This window comes from Suncus etruscus, chromosome 18, assembly GCF_024139225.1.
Source record: "Suncus etruscus isolate mSunEtr1 chromosome 18, mSunEtr1.pri.cur, whole genome shotgun sequence".
NCBI classification, from domain to species: domain Eukaryota; kingdom Metazoa; phylum Chordata; class Mammalia; order Eulipotyphla; family Soricidae; genus Suncus; species Suncus etruscus.
This window is the reverse complement of record NC_064865.1, coordinates 2,186,656-2,206,469: the sequence shown is the minus strand read 5'-3', so window position 1 is coordinate 2,206,469 and position 19,814 is coordinate 2,186,656. Positions and strand designations below refer to the sequence as shown.

At 45.0% G+C, this 19,814-nt stretch overlaps 1 protein-coding gene and 1 pseudogene across 2 annotated transcripts in view; both read right to left on the bottom strand.

Annotated features, from left to right (window-relative positions):
- BICRAL (BICRA like chromatin remodeling complex associated protein) overlaps positions 1-7,976 on the bottom strand; it is a 43,170-nt gene extending 35,194 nt beyond the window's left edge. Inside the window, exons 1-4 of one of the 2 annotated variants that reach the window (XM_049764909.1) lie at positions 7,902-7,976; positions 7,078-7,123; positions 5,904-5,952; positions 5,749-5,817 (exon numbers count right to left, since the gene is read on the bottom strand). In XM_049764909.1, coding sequence (XP_049620866.1) covers positions 5,749-5,817; positions 5,904-5,952; positions 7,078-7,118 — 159 coding nt within the window. In that variant the 5' untranslated portion in view covers positions 7,119-7,123; positions 7,902-7,976. Of the gene's footprint in view, positions 1-5,748; positions 5,818-5,903; positions 5,953-7,077; positions 7,203-7,901 lie in introns of those variants that run through there. The other variant, XM_049764908.1, reaches the window with a different exon arrangement.
- An 11,038-nt stretch (positions 7,977-19,014) lies between these two features.
- LOC125996843 (uncharacterized) lies at positions 19,015-19,219 on the bottom strand (annotated as a pseudogene).
- Positions 19,220-19,814: the final 595 nt, after the last annotated feature.

The following is a 19,814-nucleotide window of genomic DNA, read 5'->3' as shown; positions in this document are numbered from 1 at the left end:
TGCGCTCAAGGATCATCCCTAGCAAAGCTCAGGGGGCCATACAAAGTGCTAGGGATCAAACCTGGGTTGGCTGTGCACAAGAAAAGTATGTTGCCCTCTGTGCTATCTCTCTGGCCTATGAAATTTTATTCAACACATGAAATATTTGAACAAAATCTTTCTTTTTTTTTGGTTTTTTTTTGGGCCACACCCATTTGACGCTCAGGGGTTACTCCTGGCTATGCGCTCAGGAGTCGCTCCTGGCTTGGGGGACCATATGGGACGCCGGGGGATCGAACCGCGGTCCGGTCCGTCCTAGGCTAGCGCAGGCAAGGCAGGCACCTTACCTCTAGCGCCACCGCCCGGCCCCTGAACAAAATCTTTCTATCGTTTATGTCTAACCTTGCCTTATGTGTCTTTAATGATAGATCTACCACTAATTTATTTACGCATGCAACTATTATTCCATCACAACAGACTGCATTTTAGAAGTAGACAGAATATCCCCAGCCCATTTTCTTAGCACCCTAAGCAATCTACCCTCTACGATATGCATAAATCATTCCAGCTGCTTTAGAGAAAGGCAGTTCTGTACATCTACAGCGGTGGAAAAAAACCTACCCAGAGATTAAATGAAGGGGCACTATCCAGCTAATTATTGCTCTAGATGCAAAACCACTCCAAAACCTACTGACTTAAAAGTGCCATCCCTCAAGGTCAGAATGAGGGTCTGGAGCTTGCCTAGGTTTGGTTCCCAGCACCCTATCTAGCCTCCAAGCCTGTCAGGAGTGATTTCTGAATGCAGAGCCAGAAGTAAGTTCTGAGCACTGTTGGGTGTTCTCCAGAAACAAAACGAAACCCTACAATCCCTCAGGGTTCAGTGGACTTACTGTTTACAACAGCAGTGCTCTCACTCAGACTCAAGCCTGGCTACAAGGCTGGCACCACTACGGGATTGTTCACTTGTCCAGTGCCTGGTAGGGTGACAGCTGGCTGTCCTGCACTTCCTCACAGCATGTGGCCTCGGCAATGACCCAGTTTGTGTACAGCTGCTCAAGACTCCAAAAACAAGTGCTCTGAAATAGAAAGTGAAGTCTGCCCATCTCTTAAGGCATGGCCTTCATCTTTGGATCAGAGTCATCTTGGAATCTATCCTGATTCAAGAGGAAGGGGAATTTGAGGCAAGGGGGCTGGACTTCCCTTGTTTCCACAGGTATGACTGGTGCAGAAAAAGAACAAATTCCTCACAAACGAATGAATGATTATTTCTAAGAAATAATAGCTTAGAAATCGCTATACCTCTGTATAGGACACTGGTATCACACTGGATGCTTTCTTAGTGATACCAGTGTCCTATACAGAGGTATAGTGATTTCTGAGCTTAGAGACAGGAGTAACCCCTGAGCGCTGCTGGGTGTGACCCAAAAACCAAAAAAAAAAAAAAAAAAAAGAACAGAAAAGAAATCGCTTCTGGCAGGCTCAGGGTACCACATGGGATGCCAGAATTCGAACCACCCTCCTTCTGGATGCAAGGCAAACGCCCTACCTCCGTGCTATCTCTCTGGCCCCCTAAATGTTTTCTTTTTTGTTTTTTGTTTTTTGGGCCACACCCGTTTGATGCTCAGGGGTTACTCCTGGCTAAGTGCTCAGAAATTGCCCCTGGCTTGGGGGGATCATATGGGACGCCGGGGGATTGAACCACGGTCATGATCTTTCCTTGGCTAGCGCTTGCAAGGCAGACACCTTATCTCTAGAGCCACCTCGCCGGCCCCTAAATGTTTTTTAGTAAGAAAAATATTAAACTATAATTCAAGAATGAGTAGTATTTTGTGGGGGGGGGGTGTCACACCCAGTAGTGCTCAGGGGTTACTCCTGGCTCCTCGCCCAGAAATTGTTTCTGGCAGTCTCAGGGGACCATATGGGATGTCAGGGATCTGGGTCCTTCCTGGGTGGCCACGTGCAAGGCAAATGCCTTACCACTGTGCTCTCTCTCAGGCCCTAAGAAAGAGTAGTATTAAAGTCGGCTCAAAGGGCTGAAACGCAGGCTTCCCATGCTGGAGCCCCAGGTTCAATCCATGGCACTGCATGGCCCCCTGAGCACCACAGGAACAACTTCCAAGCTCTAGTTAAGAGCAGTCTCCCAGGCATTACTGTGTGGTCTCAGAAACAAAGAGAACTAGGAAACTAGGTTGAGTGCATGCTTTTAACGCAGGAGACCAGAGAATGATAGTTGCAAAGTAGGTTCTGAGCTGGCAATGGCCCGTAAGCACCCCCAAAAAATAACTTAGAAAAGCCCCCACAAACTTTATAAGAAACTCTCAGCTCGGGCCGGGCGGTGGCGCTGGAGGTAAGGTGCCTGCCTTGCCTGCGCTAGCCTAGGACGGACCGCGGTTCGATACCCCGGCATCCCATATGGTCCCCCAAGAAGCCAGGAGCAACTTCTGAGCGCATAGCCAGGAGTAACCCCTGAGCGTCACAGGGTGTGGCCCAAAAACCAAAAAAAAAAAAAAAAAAAAAGAAACTCTCAGCTCTAAGCTACCAGGGTATAAGGATTAGAAGCTGGGGAAAACTTAGACTAGTTAACCTGATAGTCACTGAAATGCAACCAATGTGTCTCATATTCAGGTTTGATGTCTTATTTTAAGCAAGCAGGGATATTTTTTTTGCACAGACTATCAAGGTAACTATGGGTATCTCTTAATGGTAATTTTTTTACAATGCACAAACAGAGCACAGGTTTCAGCCTTCATATGCACAAACCACAGACCAGAGTTTCAGAGCTTTAAAAATATTTTCTACTATACCTGGAAGATGCAATACAAGTTCCTAATAAAATAAAATTGAATGAAGTTGTCTAAAAGTTAGAATTACTATTTATGCTGGCGAGTTGATAAAAATCATTCAGGTTGATGGACAGGTATTATGTTTTCTACTTTATGGGCTTACTGGCATCACATGCAATTATTCCCTGTTCAGAATGAACTTAAGAAATATTACTAGGATTGGGGTCGGGCGGTGGCGCTGGAGGTAAGGTGCCTGCCTTGCCTGCGCTAGCCTAGGACGGACCGCGGTTTGATCCCCCGGCGTCCCATATGGTCCCCCAAGAAGCCAGGAGCAACTTCTGAGCACATAGCCAGGAGTAACCCCTGAGCGTCACAGGGTGTGGCCCAAAAACCAAAAAAAAAAAAAAAAGAAATATTACTAGGATTGAGGGAGGGAAGAAAGGGATGACGGGGTGGTGTAGAGAAATGCGGCTGACTCACAGGGAAATCAGTATTGTGATTTTAATACAGCCTTAGCATGTTGGAGGCATCCTGCATTATATGATCGGACACACCTTCTACCTCTCAAATAGTGGAGAAAAGTGTACATTCACAGGTCTGTCTGAAATATTACTCCATTTTATGGATGGAGAAAAGGCACTGCAGTTAATAAGTTAACATTTATTGGACACTGTACAAGTAGTTTCCAAGACTAGCCAATGAATCTAACTACTCTAGGAGGCAGTTCTGTAAATTCCACTGGTTTCATAAATAGGGAAAATAAGCCCTGGACAGGGGCAATGGATAAGCCAAGGCAAGAGGTTTGGGTCACTTAGTGGTGCTCAGAGGTTTCCCCTGGCTCTCGTGTTTAGGCCATCACTGAGAGTGCTCAGGAGTGCACATGGTGCAGGAGGTTGAACCAGGGTTGGTTGCATGCAAGGCCAAGTACCTTAACCCTTGTTAAGACTAAGTCTTAAAGAAACTTAAGTGATACACTTTTTTTTTTTTTTTTTTGGTTTTTGGGTCACACCCGGCGGTGCTCAGGGGTTACTTCTGGCTGTCTGCTCAGAAATAGCTCCTGGCAGGCACAAGGGACCATATGGGACACCACCTTTGGTCCTGGATTGGCTGCTTGCAAGGCAAACACCGCTGTGCTATCTCTCCGGGCCCCTTAAGTGATACACTTAAGGTTAAACTGCGAATGAGGTTTCACACCTGGTCAGTTTGACTCCAGACTATTGTAGAACAAGGCAGCTGAAATGATTAAAGTGACATAGGCTTGAACACATTAAGTCTATAACTTCATTAAAAATTCAAAAAGGGGGGGCAGGAGCACAGTGAGTAGGGCACTTGCCTTGCATACAACCGACCAGGGTTTGACCCCTGGCATCCCATATGGTCCTCTGAGCACTGCCAGGAGAGATTCCTAAGCACAGAGTCAGAAGTAACCCCTGAGCATCACTGTGTGTGGCCCAACCCCCCAAAATTCTTTTTTTTTTTTTTGTTTGTTTGTTTTGTTTTTGGGCCACACCTGGCGGTGCTCAGGGGTTACTCCTGGCTGTCTGCTCAGAAATAGCTCCTGGCAGGCACGGGGGACCATATGGGACACCGGGATTTGAACCAACCACCTTTGGTCCTGGATCGGCTGCTTGCAAGGCAAACACCGCTGTGCTATCTCTCCGGGCCCCCAAAATTCTTTAACTGTGACTTGTTATAGTAATATTAGCTTTTGGTGGCCTAAGCTACATGTATTTCTCTTGATTGTGTAATATTGGGGGTAAGTACTAGCCTTTCTGAATTTTAATTTTTTCATCTATAAGATAGGATAGACAGATATTATTTCATCTATAAGATATAAGATATAACAGAATCTACTTCATGGAGTTACTGTGAAGAATAATAATAATTTACAGATGTTAAGCCCTCTACAGAACATACCAAGATTTTTAATAAGTCTGTTATTTATTTTCTAAAAAAGAATATTTAGAAATTAGCTATCATAAAGAACAAGATCTTTAAAACTTAGGTAATAGGATTCAAAAATATAAATCAGGAAGGGTGAGAAGGAAACTGTTGACATTGGTGGCAAAAATGTGCATTTGTGGGCCGGAGAGATAGCATGGAGGTAAGGCATTTGCCTCTCATGCAGAAGGTCATCGGTTTGAATCCCGGCGTCCCATATGGTCCCCCGTGCTTGCTAAGAGCAACTTCTGAGCATGGAGCCAGGAGTAACTCCTGAGCAACTGCCGGGTGAGACCCAAAAACCAAAAAAAAAAAAAAAAAAAAAAAAAAATGTGCATTTGTGAGGGTTGTTATATATTGTATGACTGTAACTCAGTCATGAAAAACTTTATCTGTGAAAATAAAACCATATGAACAACCTTGTAACCATGGTGTTTAAATTAAAAGAAAAACTCAGGTCATAACATTTTTGAATCACTTTAGAAATAGACTTGAAAACTTGAGGAAATTGGCACATATATTTCGTAGAGGCGTGAGTTGTCTTTTATCGGCGGGGAGGCCACACCTGACCATGCTCAGGCATTCCTCCTGACTCTGCACTTAGGAATTCCTCCTGGCAGGCTCAGGGGAACATATAGGATTCCAGGGATCAAACCTGAGTCAACTACGTGCAAATTAAGTATCCTATTCACTGTTCTATCACTCCAGTCCCTTACAGAGTTGTCAAAACTGAGAAAATGTAGAAATAGGGGCCAGAGCGATAGTGCAGCAGCTGAGATGTTTGTCTTGTATGCAGCTGACCTGGATTCAATCCTCAGCATCCCAAATGGTCCCCTGTGCCCACCAGGAGTGATACCTGACTACCACCAGGTATGGTTCAAAAACCAAATACAACAACCAAAAACCCCCCAAATGTAGAAACAGCAACAGAATTCCATACATTTTCCATGGGTGTTCATCACAAAGACTATCAACCTGATAGTAGGGCAACTAAGCGTCAATTTTCACAAACACTTGATCATTGCATCCAGTTTCCAATACTCACACTAGAGTTGGCGAAAATGGAATTTGAATTGGCTGCAGAATATCCTGCATTAGTCAAGTCATCATTGCTCTGCAAAGGCACAAATTCAATAGTTATTACTTTAACTATAAAGAAGGGACAAAGTGTCTATCTGTGATAGTCTGAGCATTACTTACTGATTTATTACTAGGTCCATGTAGAAAATAGTTCAATGCTTGTGGGTCTCTAGAAAACAACAAGAAAAGGGAAAACAAGTGAATAATTATATCCAGCTAGCACTTCTTTTTCTTTTTTCTTTTTTGGTTTTTGGGTCTCACCCGGCAGCGCTTAGGGGCTACTCCTGGCTTTGCACTCAGAAATTGCTCCTGGCAGGCATGGGGGACCAGATGGGATATCGAAATTTGAACCACCGTCTGTCCTGTGCTATCTCTCCAGTCCCGAGCATTTATTTTTCAATAAGATAAAAAGATGGCACACCAACATGAGAAATTTCACTCCCCACTTCAGAACAGTTTTATTAGTAGTTCTCTATTTTAGTCTTTGGATGCCATTCCATTGCCTTTTGTCTCTTATTTCTCCTGCCTCTAGAATTCTGTGACAAAATAAATTTAATAAAGCATTACTTAATTGAGGGGCCAGAGAGCTAGCATGGAGGCAGGACATTTGCCTTGCATGCAGAAGGACAGTGGTTCAAATCCTGGCATCCCATGTGGTTCCCCGAGCCTGCCAGGAGCAATTTCTGAGCGTAGAGCCAGGAGGAACCCCTGAGCACTGCCGGGTGTGACCCCCCCCAAAATATTACTTAATCGAGTAATGAGTACCTAATGAGTCCTTATATCGACTGACTCAGGTCTTTATTTGTTTCCATATTATTTCTATGATGATTTTTTTTTTAATTTCTGGAGGCAGCAGCAGTGCTCAGGCACTGCTCCTAGCTCCATCCATGGTTGGAGGGTTGCTCCCCATGATACCCAGAGGACCCTGCGGTACCAGGGATCAAACGCAGGCCTCTTGTAGGTATATCAGGAGCTTCTGTCCTTGAACCATCTATCAGATCCTTATGGTGTTTCTTTTTTATTAAAAAATAAAAATAAACCACTTTTATTTTTTGTTTGTTTGGTTTTGGGTTCCACCAGGAAGGAGGTACTCAGGGATTACTCCTGGCAGGCTCAGTGGACCATATGCCATGCTGAGGAATAAACTCGATTGGCTGTGAGAAAGGGAAGTACTCTACTTTTGATACTATCACTCCAGGCTCAACCCCGCCCTATTTTAATGGGCTTATTAATTTGTTTGGTACAGCCAACTTCACATTCTTGCTCTGCCCTAATTTTGGAAGGAGCATCTTACCCAATAAGATCAAGGAGACACGAGTCATCATCATCATCCATGACAACTAGAAGAAAAAACACAAGAGAGCACTATTTCAGCAATGCCAAGGAAAACTGGCAGTGTGAGCAAAGCATAAAAATAGCAAATCCTAAACTGACGGGAGTCTTCCTCTAATTGGCCATCATTAACGTGACATTCAACATCGCTTTGGTCATTTGCGTGTTCAAGTTTTCAACTGAAGTTGCTTTTCCTGAACACAAATCCTTAACTTATAAGCCAAAAAGACATGCAGACAACAAACCCAGAATTGGCACACACAGAGTCCCACAGGAGCCGCAAGCTGAAACAGTGACGTCCTCAAAATGTATAAAGAACAAAAGGCGCAGGGAAATATTTGTTTTAGGAAAAACTCCTGGGGATCCAGAGGTCTCTGAAGTGTGTGCGTGGATGTTTCCCACCAGGCTGAGCCGGAGCTGTGGCCATATTTTGGCTGTCTTTAGGAAACAAGAAAAGCCAGTTCTCTCCTTTGGGAGGCAGGAGGAGGCACCATAGCCCCAGGCAGCACAGCTCCGGGCAAGGTCCCAGGTTCCTCCCAGGGCTGCAACGCTGCTGCAGTTCGATCCCAAACAATCTAGAGTCCAATGCTAGAATCTTGAAAGTAGAAAATCTCAAGCCAGAGCTCAGCCCAGCTCCGGGCCCGATGCTGTTTGTCTTCTCAGCCATCGGGAGCATCGGGCCAGAACTCTGCTGTGTGCTGCTAGAGCGGAAACAGCCACACACTGTACAAATTCCAAGAGCAGTTCTCCCCGGCCTCTCCCTCCCCCGAGATCCAGACAACTTACACTAGTGATCCGACACCTGGCAACACGGCTTCACGCCCATTTCGAGCCATGCGTGGAATAATTTACATCACGGAATGCCCGGGCCAAGAGTTCTGGAGCCGTTGGAAAGGGCAGTTGTGAACGGCAGTTGGACGCAGGAATGAAATCCTGAAGAGATGCCCAGTAGGGAGACACGCCCAATGGAAGCAGAAGGGATGTTTCTAAGAGTTTCTGCTCAGCTAAAACTGCCGTCTCCTCTCCTGTGCCCCAGAGATCCCATCCCACCGGTGGCGAGGCCAAACAAGCTTAACCTTCACTCCTGCCATCTGGAAGCAAACTTGATTTCCTCAGAAAGGGTCTGGAAGGGGTAAGTATCCCCTGATGGGGGGACCTTGTTGTTGGGAGGGTTGGGGAGCAGCGACGTGAATTCCTTCAGTGGCTGAATGATGCAAGAGATCACAATTGTTGGAGTAGAACTTCAGGGAAGAGGAAAGGCGACAGGGGAATCAGGAGGAAGAAAGAGTGGGGAAGCTTATCAAAAGGTAGCAGCCAGGGGCCGGAGAGATAGCATGGAGGTAAAGCGCTTGCCTTTCATGCAAAAGGTCATCAGTTCGAATCCCGGAGTCCCATATGGTCCCCGGTGCCTGCCAGGAGCAATTTCTGAGCATGGAGCCAGGAATAACCCCTGAGCACTGCTGGGTGTGACCCAAAAAAAAACCACAAAAAAAAAAAAAATTGGAGCTAGTGGAGGGCCCACTACCAGACATACGAACATGATATGGCTTTGAAAACAGGACTGCAGGGAGTATGGGAAAATCACCATCACATAGATTGAAAATACAAAAACTCTGGGTAAGGTCTCTTAAATCCTGTAGTTACTACAGGAGAACTGGCGTAGCCTTGGTTCATTATTGTACCATATGCTGCTGTTCTCGCAGGTATCATTAGCATCTGGAATCAAGGAGCCAATGACAGTAAATAATGAAGTCTGCCACCTAGAAATCATTTCTTTCCTTCAAAGTGACTCTTATCAGAAGAGTTCCACTGATATCCTTCATAAATTCACTTCAGAAATGGCTCCTGGCAGGCTCAGGGGACCATACAGGACACCGGGAATAGAACCTAAGTCAGCTGTGTGCAAAGCAAATGCCCTATGGCTGGCTGTGCTATCACTCCAGCCCCCACATTCACTTTTTAAAGTAGAACAACTGGCTGAAGGATAAATAAAACATAGGCCATTCACATAACCAGCTCCGCTTCCTCTGCTCCATGATACCTGTGGCCAGCACCTTTGGCAGTCAGGGAAGAGGTCCAGGTGCTAACAGGTCAACTAAGACAAGAAGCCCACATGGACATGCTTCCACGTGACAAAGCCACACCACCGGGGGCTCCAAGCACAGGGAACAGGTGCCTTCCCCAAATTCTGCGTGACAGGTACTCTCCCAAAGAATATTTTTTTGGGGGGTCACACCTGGTGGCTCAGGGTTACTCTTGGCTCTATGCTCAGAAATCGCCCCTGGCAGGCTCGGGGGACCATATGGGATGCTGGGATTCGAACCACTGACCTTCTGCATGAAAGGCAAACACCTTACCTCCATGCTATCTCTCTGGCCTCAAAAAGTATTTTTATAATATCATACTCAAGTGCACAATCACCGTGATCCTCAACCACCAAACTGAAGGCCTGGCTGTGGGAGTGTCCACCCCAAGTACAGGGCCAAGCCAGTGCCTCACACTCTGGGCAGAAGTCTGGGAGCCTTTATAGTTGGGGCCTTGAGAGTTCTACCTTTTTTTTTTTTTTTTTTTTTTTGGTTTTTGGGTCACACCCGGCAGGGCTCAGGGGTTATTCCTGGCTCTACACTCAGAAATCACTTCTGGCAGGCTTGGGGGACCATATGGGATGCTGGGATTTGAACCACCGTCCTTCTGTATGCAAGGCAAATGCCTTGTCTGCATGCTATCTCTCAGGCCCGAGAGTTCTACTTTTTTTTGGGGGGGGGCCACACCCGGCTGTGCTCAGGGGTTACTCCTGGCTGTCTGCTCAGAAATAGCTCCTGGCAGGCATGGGGGACCATATGGGACACCGGGATTCGAACCAACCACCTTTGGTCCTGGATCGGCTGCTTGCAAGGCAAACACCGCTGTGCTATCTCTCCAGGCCCAGTGGTCTACTTTTTAAAGGAATGTATTCTTGTTTTATTTGGGGGCCACACTAGCAGTGCTCAGGGCTTACTCTTGGCTTTGCACTCAGGAATCACTTCTGGTGGGTCTCAGAGGACCAGACAGGGTGTCAGAATTGAACCTTGGTTCGCTGCACTGCAAGGCAACTGCCCTACCCACTGTACAATACCACTCTGGCCCCCTAAAGGACACATTCTGATCTCTCTCATGTGGGCACTTAGAGATACACAGTGAGGTAGCAACTCAGGTTCAAAGGAAACATAGTGGTAGAAGTAATCACACAGTTGATTTGAGGGGGTAGAGCCTAGAAAGGAATGTGGCTAGGTTCTGGGGGAGAAGGGTTACACAGGTGAGGGCTATGGTGTTAGAGTATGTCCCTGAAAACCATTATTAGTAGTACTATAAACCACAAAATAAGATAAAAAGTGGCCAGAGAGATAACAGCGGTAGGGCGTTTGCCTCGCACGCAGCTGATCCAGGAGGAATGGTGGTTCGAATCCTGGCATTCCATATGATCCCCCGTGCCTGCCAGGAGCAATTTCTGAGTGCAGAGGTAAAAGCGACCCCTGAGTGCTGCCAGTTGTGACCCAAAAACAAAACAAAAACAAACAAAAAAGATGAAACAAAAAAGAGGATGCACACTTTTCTGACTTTAAACAGTTTCAAATGTAAAAATCCAGTTCCAGTAGAATCTAATTCTGTGGTTCTTATTCCTTTATCAAAGTAAATACACAGAAATAGACTTGTAGAATCTATAATTGTATTTTTTTTTTCAGGGGTGAGGGGCTGGTGCGAATCACATCCAAAAGTGCTTTGAGGCTGCTCCAGGCTCCGTGTCAGGTCACTCCTGGTGTGCTCAGGAGATCTGTGGGCCAGGGAGCAAACCCGTCAGCTACATGCAAAGCATGTGCTCAGCCTGTTGAGTTCTCCTCTGGCCCCTAGGAAATGACAGTGCCCTGACATGACATGACTTAGACTAAAAACAAGCCGAGACTTCTTTCACAAAGTAGTGAATGACACAAAAATGACTTCAGCTCCTTTAAAGTGGCCACCATGGAGGGATCAGAGATAGTACAGTGGATAAAGCACTTACTTGCTTTTTGACTTAGCTGACCCATTGATCCCAGCATCCCAAGCCTGCCAAGAGTAATCCTAAACACCGCTGGTGGTCCAAAATATTTTTTAAGTAATACTGAGAAAAACAACAAAGTGAGGTTTGGTAATGTGAGCAATAGTGTAGCAGGTAGGGCACGTGCCTTGCACTTTGCTGACCCAAGTTTGATCCCTGACATCACATGTGGTTCCTCAAGTCCCACCATGAGTGACTCCTGAACACTGAACTGTGAGAAAGCCCAAGCATCACTGGGTATGGCCCAGAATCAAAATTAAAATATATAGAAAGTAGCCATCATAGAATCAATAAATGGACCTCTGGCAACAGATGAACTTTTTTCAATTCTTTATTTTTTGGGTGTTAGAGGACATCTACTGTGTTTGGGGGACCACGCAGTGCCAAGGATTGAACCTAATATTCTGCATGCAAAGCATAGAGACTTTTCCTGTTAAACTATCTTTTCGATTCCCATAGAAAAGTTTTTTTTTTTGGGGGGGGGAATCGCAGGGGTCAGCACATCCGGAGTGCAATGGATAAGCCTCGCCCTGGGGAAACCACCTTCGTAATCAGGGTATCTACCCTGCCAGGTAAGTTTTTTTCTATTTTTCTTTTGGTGTTTGGGTCACACCCGGCAGCACTCGGGTTCCTCCTGGCTGTACGCTCAGAAATCGCTCCTAGCAGGCTTGGGGGGCCATATGGGATGCCAGGATTCCAACCACCGTCCTTCTGCATGCAAGGCAAATGCCCTTCCTCCATGCTATCTCTCCAGCCCCTATCCATAGAAAAGTTTTATAAGGCTATGTCAAGACTAGTTCTCCTATAACTGGCAGGTCCTAGAACTATGGGGCCGGAGTGATAGCACAGCAGTAGGACATTTTCTTGCATGTGGATGACCTGGGACGAACCTGGGTTCAATCCCCGGCATCCCATATGGTCCTCCAAGCCTGCCAGGAGCAACTTCTGAGTGCAGAGCCAGGAGTAACCCCTGAGCAATGCCGGGTGTGGTCCAAACATTGAAAAATAAAAAAACTACAAAACTATTTCTTGGTTTGATGCAATGCAGCCATATACTCGCCTCAGTAATAGTTTATGACAGTAGGATTCACAACACCCTTCAGAATGATGACTGGCACAACAAACATTCAGAAACCAATACTCCAGGCACCTGACTTGGCACTCAAAAACATGGAGATGGTAGTCTCAATGCTTTGCATGTGGCCATCAGGGTTTGATCAGGACATCATATATAAATACTTAACCATCCCCAAGCACTGAGACAGGAGTAAACCCCAGATGCTGGGTATGGTCCCAAAACACCATCAACACCACAGGAACAAAAACAATAAAAATAATATTTTAAAATAATGCTATATTTTTGTTTTTGGGGACACACCTGGTGGTGGTCAGTGTTATTCCTGGCTCTGGATACCAGAGAGTGCAGGGAATTGAACCTGGGTTGACTGTATACAAGGCAAGCATCCTATCTGATGTATATGGCTTCAGCCCCAAAAGCTATTATTTTAAATTATTCTTAGCTTGTTCTGAACTGTAGTTTTTAATCAAGAGAACACAGTGTAGAGGCCGGAGAGATAGCATGGAGGTAAGGCGTTTGCCTTTCATGCAGAAGGTAATCAGTTCGAATCCCGGCATCCCATATGGTCCCCCGAGCCTGGCAGGAGTGATTTCTGAGCATAGAGCCAGGAGTAACCCCTGAGCGCTGCCGGGTGTGACCCAAAAACCAAAAGAAAAAAAAGAGAACACAGTGTAAAGTGGCACATCAAATCAGTGGAGAAGGACACCAGCCATATAGAGAAAAGAAGGGATACCATTCCTCCATATCTCACCCAAAATTAAATTTTAAAGGAATCTAAGAGTCAAACTGAATTTAAGGAGGGAAACTAAATTACTAAAGTAATTCATGGGGGAGGGGGAGTGAGGGAACATAAAAATAATCTTGTAGTGGACTAAGTTTTAGTATGTCACAAAGTTACAAAACATTGACAATTTTTGTGTTGTTGTTTTTGGATCACAGCTGGTGACGTTCAGGGGGTGACTCCTGGCTCTGGGCTCAGAAATTATTCCTGTCAGACTCGGGGACCATATAGGATCCTGTGAATTGAACCTGGGTTGGCTGTGTGCAAAGCAAATGCCCTATCCACTGTGTTGTTGCTCCTGACAAATTTATTTTATTGATTTCCTTTTTGTTTTTTGGGTCACACTGGTGATGTTTGGGTATTACTCCTGGCTCTGTATTCAGGAATTACTCCTGGCGACTCCCGGAGGACCCTATGAGATGCCAAGTATCAAAATTGGGTCAGCCAAACACAAGGCAAATGCCTTACCCACTCTAGCCCCACACTGACAAATGACAAAAAAAAGCTTTTTTTTTTTTGGTTTTTGGGCCACACCCGGCGATGCTCAGGGGTTACTCCTGGCTGTCTGCTCAGAAATAGCTCCTGGCAGGCACGGGGGACCATATGGGACACCGGGATTCGAACCAACCACCTTTGGTCCTGGATCGGCTGCTTGCAAGGCAAATGCTGCTGTGCTATCTCTCCGGGCCCAAAAAAAAAAAAAAAAAAAAAAAAGTTCTTAATAATAAAAATTCAAGACAAAAATAAAAGTAAATAGGGAAAAAAAAAACTTCTACAATTGAAAGGAGGTAGTGCTTACTTTGGATGTAGATATCCCAGGCTCAAATCCCCATATCCCATATTATCCCAGAACACTGCTAGGAGTGATCCCTTAATATAGTCAGGAGTAAACCCTGAGCACCAACCAATATGACCCGACCCTAAAAACAAGCAAACACAAAACACAGAGGATTTTTTTTCTTTCTTTCTTTTTTTTTTTTGTTTTGTTTTTGTTTTTGGGTCATACTGGTGGTACCCAGAGGTTACTCCTGACTCTGCTCAGAAGTCATTCCTGGCAGGTTCGGGGGACAGGATGCAGAATTCGTATCACCATCCATCCTGTGTTGGCCACATGCAAAGCAAACACCCAGAGGATTTTTCTTTCTAATACTTAAAGAACTCTGCTAAGAAAAAAGTTACTCACTTTGCAGAAAATCAAATGGCAAGAAAAACCTCTTGGGCCCGGAGAGATAGCACAGCAGCGTTTGCCTTGCAAGCAGCCGATCCAGGACCAAAGGTGGTTGGTTTGAATCCCGGTGTCCCATATGGTCCCCCGTGCCTGCCAGGAGCTATTTCTGAGCAGACAGCCAGGAGTAACCCCTGAGCACTGCAGGGTGTGGCCCAAAAACCAAAAAAAAAAAGCAAACAAAAAAAAAAAAACAAAAAAAAAACCCAGAAAACCTCTTCATTAAAACAAGACTAACAAATAGCATTCCTTAAATGTATAAAATAATTAACTTCATAGGGTCAGAGAAAACACAGCAGAGAACGCACTTGCAATTGCATACAGACAACCAGAGTTCAATCCTCAGCACCACATGTGGTCCCCAAAGCCCCACAAAGAGTGATCCCTGAGCATAGAGCCAGGAGGAAGCCCTGAGCACCAAAATAAATAAATAAATAAATGTATATTAAAAAAATAAAAACAACAAACAATGCCTTTCTAGTGCAGCATTAACAAAAGTCCATCCAGGCTTTAGCAAAAGTCTGTAAAAACTTATATGCCAGGAGTAGGGGTTTCTGGGTTTCTCTTGATAGGAGGAGGGATGATGAAAATGATCTAAAATAAATTACTTAATTATGGGGCCAGAGATATAGCACAGCAGCGTTTGCCTTGCAAGCAGCCGATCCAGGACCTAAGGTGGCTGGTTCGAATCCCGGCATCCCATACGGTCTTCCGTGCCTGCCAGGAGCTATTTCTGAGCAGACAGCCCCTGAGCGCCGCCGCCGGGTGTGGCCCAAAAACCAAAAAAAAAAAAATTACTTAATTATAATTATAATTACTTTGGGGCCAGAGAGATCGTACAGCAGTAGGTTGTTTGCCTTGCAAGCAGCTGATCCCGGATGGATGGTGGTTCGAATCTTGACATCCCACATCCCTTGACATCCCATATCCCAGGAGTGGTGAACAAGTTCGACACAAAGAGCCAAAATTTTAAACTGTCAGAGTCAGAGAGCCACACCACGCAGTGACCTGCCCTGCCAAAACAGACACTTACACAAAAGCATATAATTTTAACAATTATATATGAAATACATATTGCATTTTGCCATTTTGAGTGAGGGTCAAAATCCTGCAGTGTGGGGCCGGCCAGGTGGCGCTAGAGGTAAGGTATCTGCCTTGTAAGCACTAGCCAAGGAAGGACCGAGGTTCGATTCCCCGGTGTCCCATAGGTCCCCCCAAGCCAAGGGCAATTTCTGAGCGCTTAGCCAGGAGTAACCCCTGAGCATCAAATGGGTGTGGCCCAAAAAAGAAAAACAAACAAACGAAAAAAAAATCATGCAGTAATGGTGAGGGTGTGCTGCGTCCTCCACACTAAAAATTAATGGCAAGATGTGACACAACATGTGATACACGGGTCCCTCAGCTCGCTGGCCCGTGCAGTTATTTCCGAGGGATGAGAGACGGGACTACGCGCTTGAAGATCTCTCCTCAGAGGTCCCTCCTCAGAAGCAGCAGAACAAAATCCAAACTTGGCAAAGAGCCACAGCATACAAAATAATGATAAGAGGCAAAGAGCCGCATTCATTTTGGCCGGGAGCCGCATGCGCCTTGAGAGCTGCGTGTTTGCCACCCCTGCCATATCCCTGTGCCTTCCAGGAGCGATTTCTAAGCACAAAGCCAGGAATAACCCCTGGGCGCTGCTGACTGTGACACAAAACAACAACTAAAAAAGAAGGGTAAAATTTATTGATAAGTAAATTGTATCTCACAAAATCTTTTTAAATCATAGATGTCCAGAAGGAGACAGACTGAGCGAATGATGGAACCCCTCATACCCCCCATACAGGGCTACGACATGGCTTTCACCATGATGCTGTGCTGGACAAACTTAATCTACCAAGCTGTATGGTCAGAGAAAGAAGGACGCTGTGATGTTAGACTGGAGAGTGTATGGAAGACTGTGTGCACACGTTTGCACACAAAGAACAAAATAACCCACAAAACCAGCTGCTTGGGGTGGGAAAGCTGAGGATAGAGAAGACACACTTTTCACAGTATACATGTACTCTTCACTATTAAGTCTACTTAAAAAAAAAATAACCCAAATGTAGGAGTGAGAAGTAGTTCAGTAGGCAGAGCACATGTTCGTATGCAAGAGGCCAAGCAAGGTTCAACCCTTGGCACTGGAGGGTGCTCAGCACCACCAGGAATGACACTCCTTTCCACCTCCCAAGGACAGAGTGAGGAATAGTGCCTGAGTACAACTGGTGTTTCTCCCAAGGAAACAAAGAAGAGAGGGTAATCCTTACAATTCTTTTTATTTTTTATTTTTGGGTCACACCCGGCAGCTCTCAGGGGTTACTCCGGGCAGGCTTGGGGGACCATATGGGATGCCGGGATTCCAACCACCAACCTTCTGCATGCAAGGCAAACGCCTTACTTCCATGCTATCTCTCCGGCCCCAACCCTTGAAATTCTAATCAAGTTCACTCTACTGCAATATGTAGTACACTGATAACCTGAGGCTGGCGAGACCCCGAGTTTTGTGCCTAACACGTGGAAGACCCCAAGTACTGCTTGGTCTGAGAAGCAGTACATCACTAGACTGAACTGACCCTCTGTCTGACTGCCCAAGTATTAGCAAAAGTGGTCCCAAGACTCCCTGAGCATTGCTTAGGAGTGGCCTCCCCTCACAGGTAATAATATATGCCAGATAAAGAAATATCTTAGGGGCTGGAGAGTCAGTAGAGTGGGTGAGGTACTTGTCTTGCACATGCTAATGTGGGTTCAATCTTTGGCACCCCAATGGTCTCCCAAGCACTGACAAGAGTGATCCCTGAGCACAGAGAAGAGTAAACCATAAGCACAAGAGGGTATGGCCCCAGTACCAAAAAAAAACCCAAAAAAACAACAACCTTCTTTTCATTCAGATGGAAGATTTCAAAGCACAGACAAGAGTATTTTTTTAGGGAGGGATCAATCCCTGCATGCCAGAGAGAGAAGGAAGATGACAAGCTACTAAAATGTTTTCGTTAGGGGCCAGAGTAATAACAGTACAGCAACTAAGGTAAGTAAGGTATTTGCCTTGCATGCACTGATGCAGGTCCCCTGAACAGTGGTAAGAGGAATACTGGGTATATCCCTCAAAAAACAAAATGAAAAAAAAAAAAACTAAAAAGCATTTTTGAACTGGCAAAACAATATAGGAGGTAAGGCGCTTGCTTTGCATGCAACCGAGCCCAGTTCGATCCCTGGCTGGTCTTTTAAGCATGGTCAGTCCTAAATTCTGAGTAATGAACAGACTCTGAGCACCCTGGGTTTAGCACAAAACACTGCAAAAATATTTTTTAACATAAAAATTTAAATCTCATATCCAAAATCTTATTGTTTCTAAGAACCGATATTTAAGTTAGCTAAGAAAATTAGCTCTGCCTATCAAAGTTTTTTTTTTTTTTTTTTTTTTGGATCACACCCGGCAGCACTCAGATTCCTCCTGGTAGGCTCAGGGGACCATATGGGATGCCGGGATTCAAACCACTGTCCTTCTGCATGCAAAGCAAACGCCTTACCTCCATGCTATCTCTCTGGCCCCTAAAGATTTTCTAAGCTGGTAACATAACAGGATTTCAAATATTTTACAAAACGAATTTTGGTATGTCACTCCCGTTACAAATGTAGGTTTTATTGTTGGGTTTGGGGTCACATCTGGCTGGGCTCATGGCTTACTCCTGGCTCTACACACAGGGATGGATTACTCTTGTCAGGGATTGGGAGGAGGGCTGTATGGTGTGCCAGGGATTAAACCTGGATCAGCAGTGTGCAAAACAAATGCCTTACATGCTGTACTATCTCTACAAATGTTTTTTTTTTTTTTTGGTTATTGTTTTTGGGTCACACCCGGCAGCGCTCAGGGGCTACTCCTGGCTCTACGCTCAGAAATTGCTCCTGGCAGGCTCGGGTGACTGTATGGGATGCCAGGATTTAAACCACCGTCCTTCTGCATGCAAATTAAATGCCCTACCTCTCTCTCCAGCCCCTCTTTTTCCTTTTGTACATGTCTTCCTCCACCTCTGCTACATTAAAGACTTTTTCTTTACTGCTAATTTTTAGACGCACCCCCTTAATTGCTAATTTTTTTTTTTTTTGTGGTTTTTGGGTCACACCCGGCAGTGCTCAGAGGTTATTCCTGGCTCCAGGCTCAGAAATTGCTCCTGGCAGGCACGGGGGACCATATGGGGCGCCGGGATTCAAACCGATGACCTCCTGCATGAAAGGCAAACGCCTTACCTCCATGCTATCTCTCCGGCCCCCCTTAATTGCTAATTTTAAGTAATTTGATTCTGATATGTTCCCACAGTTCACTGTTTCGTTTCTTTCTTTTTTAAATGCTACTTTTATTTCAAGTTCACAAAACTTCTGGGGTCTGTAGACATACAATTTTCTTTCAATTTAGAAAAAATGTGATCCATTACTTTATTTTTGCCCTTCTTTCTCCTCAGCTCAGTTACATGAGAGGATGAGGATGCTAGAAGTTGGCTCACAACTGACTAATGTTGTCTTTGTCTTTTCTCTCTGATTTTTCTTTTCACACAGTTTCTACTATTAAGTGTTCAAGTACACTAATATTTTCTTATTTCCAAACGTTATAGTTTCCAACTCCAGAAGTTTCATCTTTTATGTATCTTCTAAGCCTTTATGATTTATGGTCATTCCTCTTGGGCTTCTGCAAAATAGAGATAACTTTTTATTTTATTTTTTTTAACTTGTAACAGTACTTAAGTGTCCAACAGAAACCACTCCATCTGCGGAACAATATCCTGACTGAGGCTTTTCTCTGATTGTTGTTGATAGACAAGGACACAGCCCAGTCACTATTGCCATGGCAACAGTGCAGGATCACTTTCTGATGTCCTGCTCTCTGAATGCAATCACTGAAGGTCATTTTTGGGTCTTTTCCCAACAGGTTGACTTTTCCTTCTTATTCTAAGTCCTATTTTCTTGCTTCTTTGCAGGTCTGATCATTCTCAATTGGATACTTGACACTTTCATAATATTTAGTACTGAGACTTTTGGTTGTTACTCCTATAGATATTTGGTGGTCTGTGCATATCACTATTTCTTGTAAACAGCTGTCCCTGAAGCTTGTAAGTTTTGCTGTCCTGATGCAAGGTACACCACCCCAGAGGACATGCTCCCTTCCAGTACTTCAATGGATGTTCTATGAAACATAGGCACTAAGAAATTCTAGTAAGGGGACACAAACTATTCTCTGGCCTGTTTGAGCCCAAATATTGTTTCAATGAGCCCTTTCCAGTGATTTTCCCAGGTACTGAGCAATCTAATCTCCCTGCCTACAGATATGGATGGATTTTCAGCTACAGAGTTCAGACATGGGGACTCTCTTGAGCTTTCTCGACAGGAGGTATGCATCTTCCCAGGGACTCTACCCTGAGTACTTTTTTTTAATTTTTTAATTTTTATTTTTTTTGGGGGGGGGTCACACAGGGGTTACACTTCTGTGCTCAGAAATCGCTCCTGGCGGACTCAGGGACAATATGGGA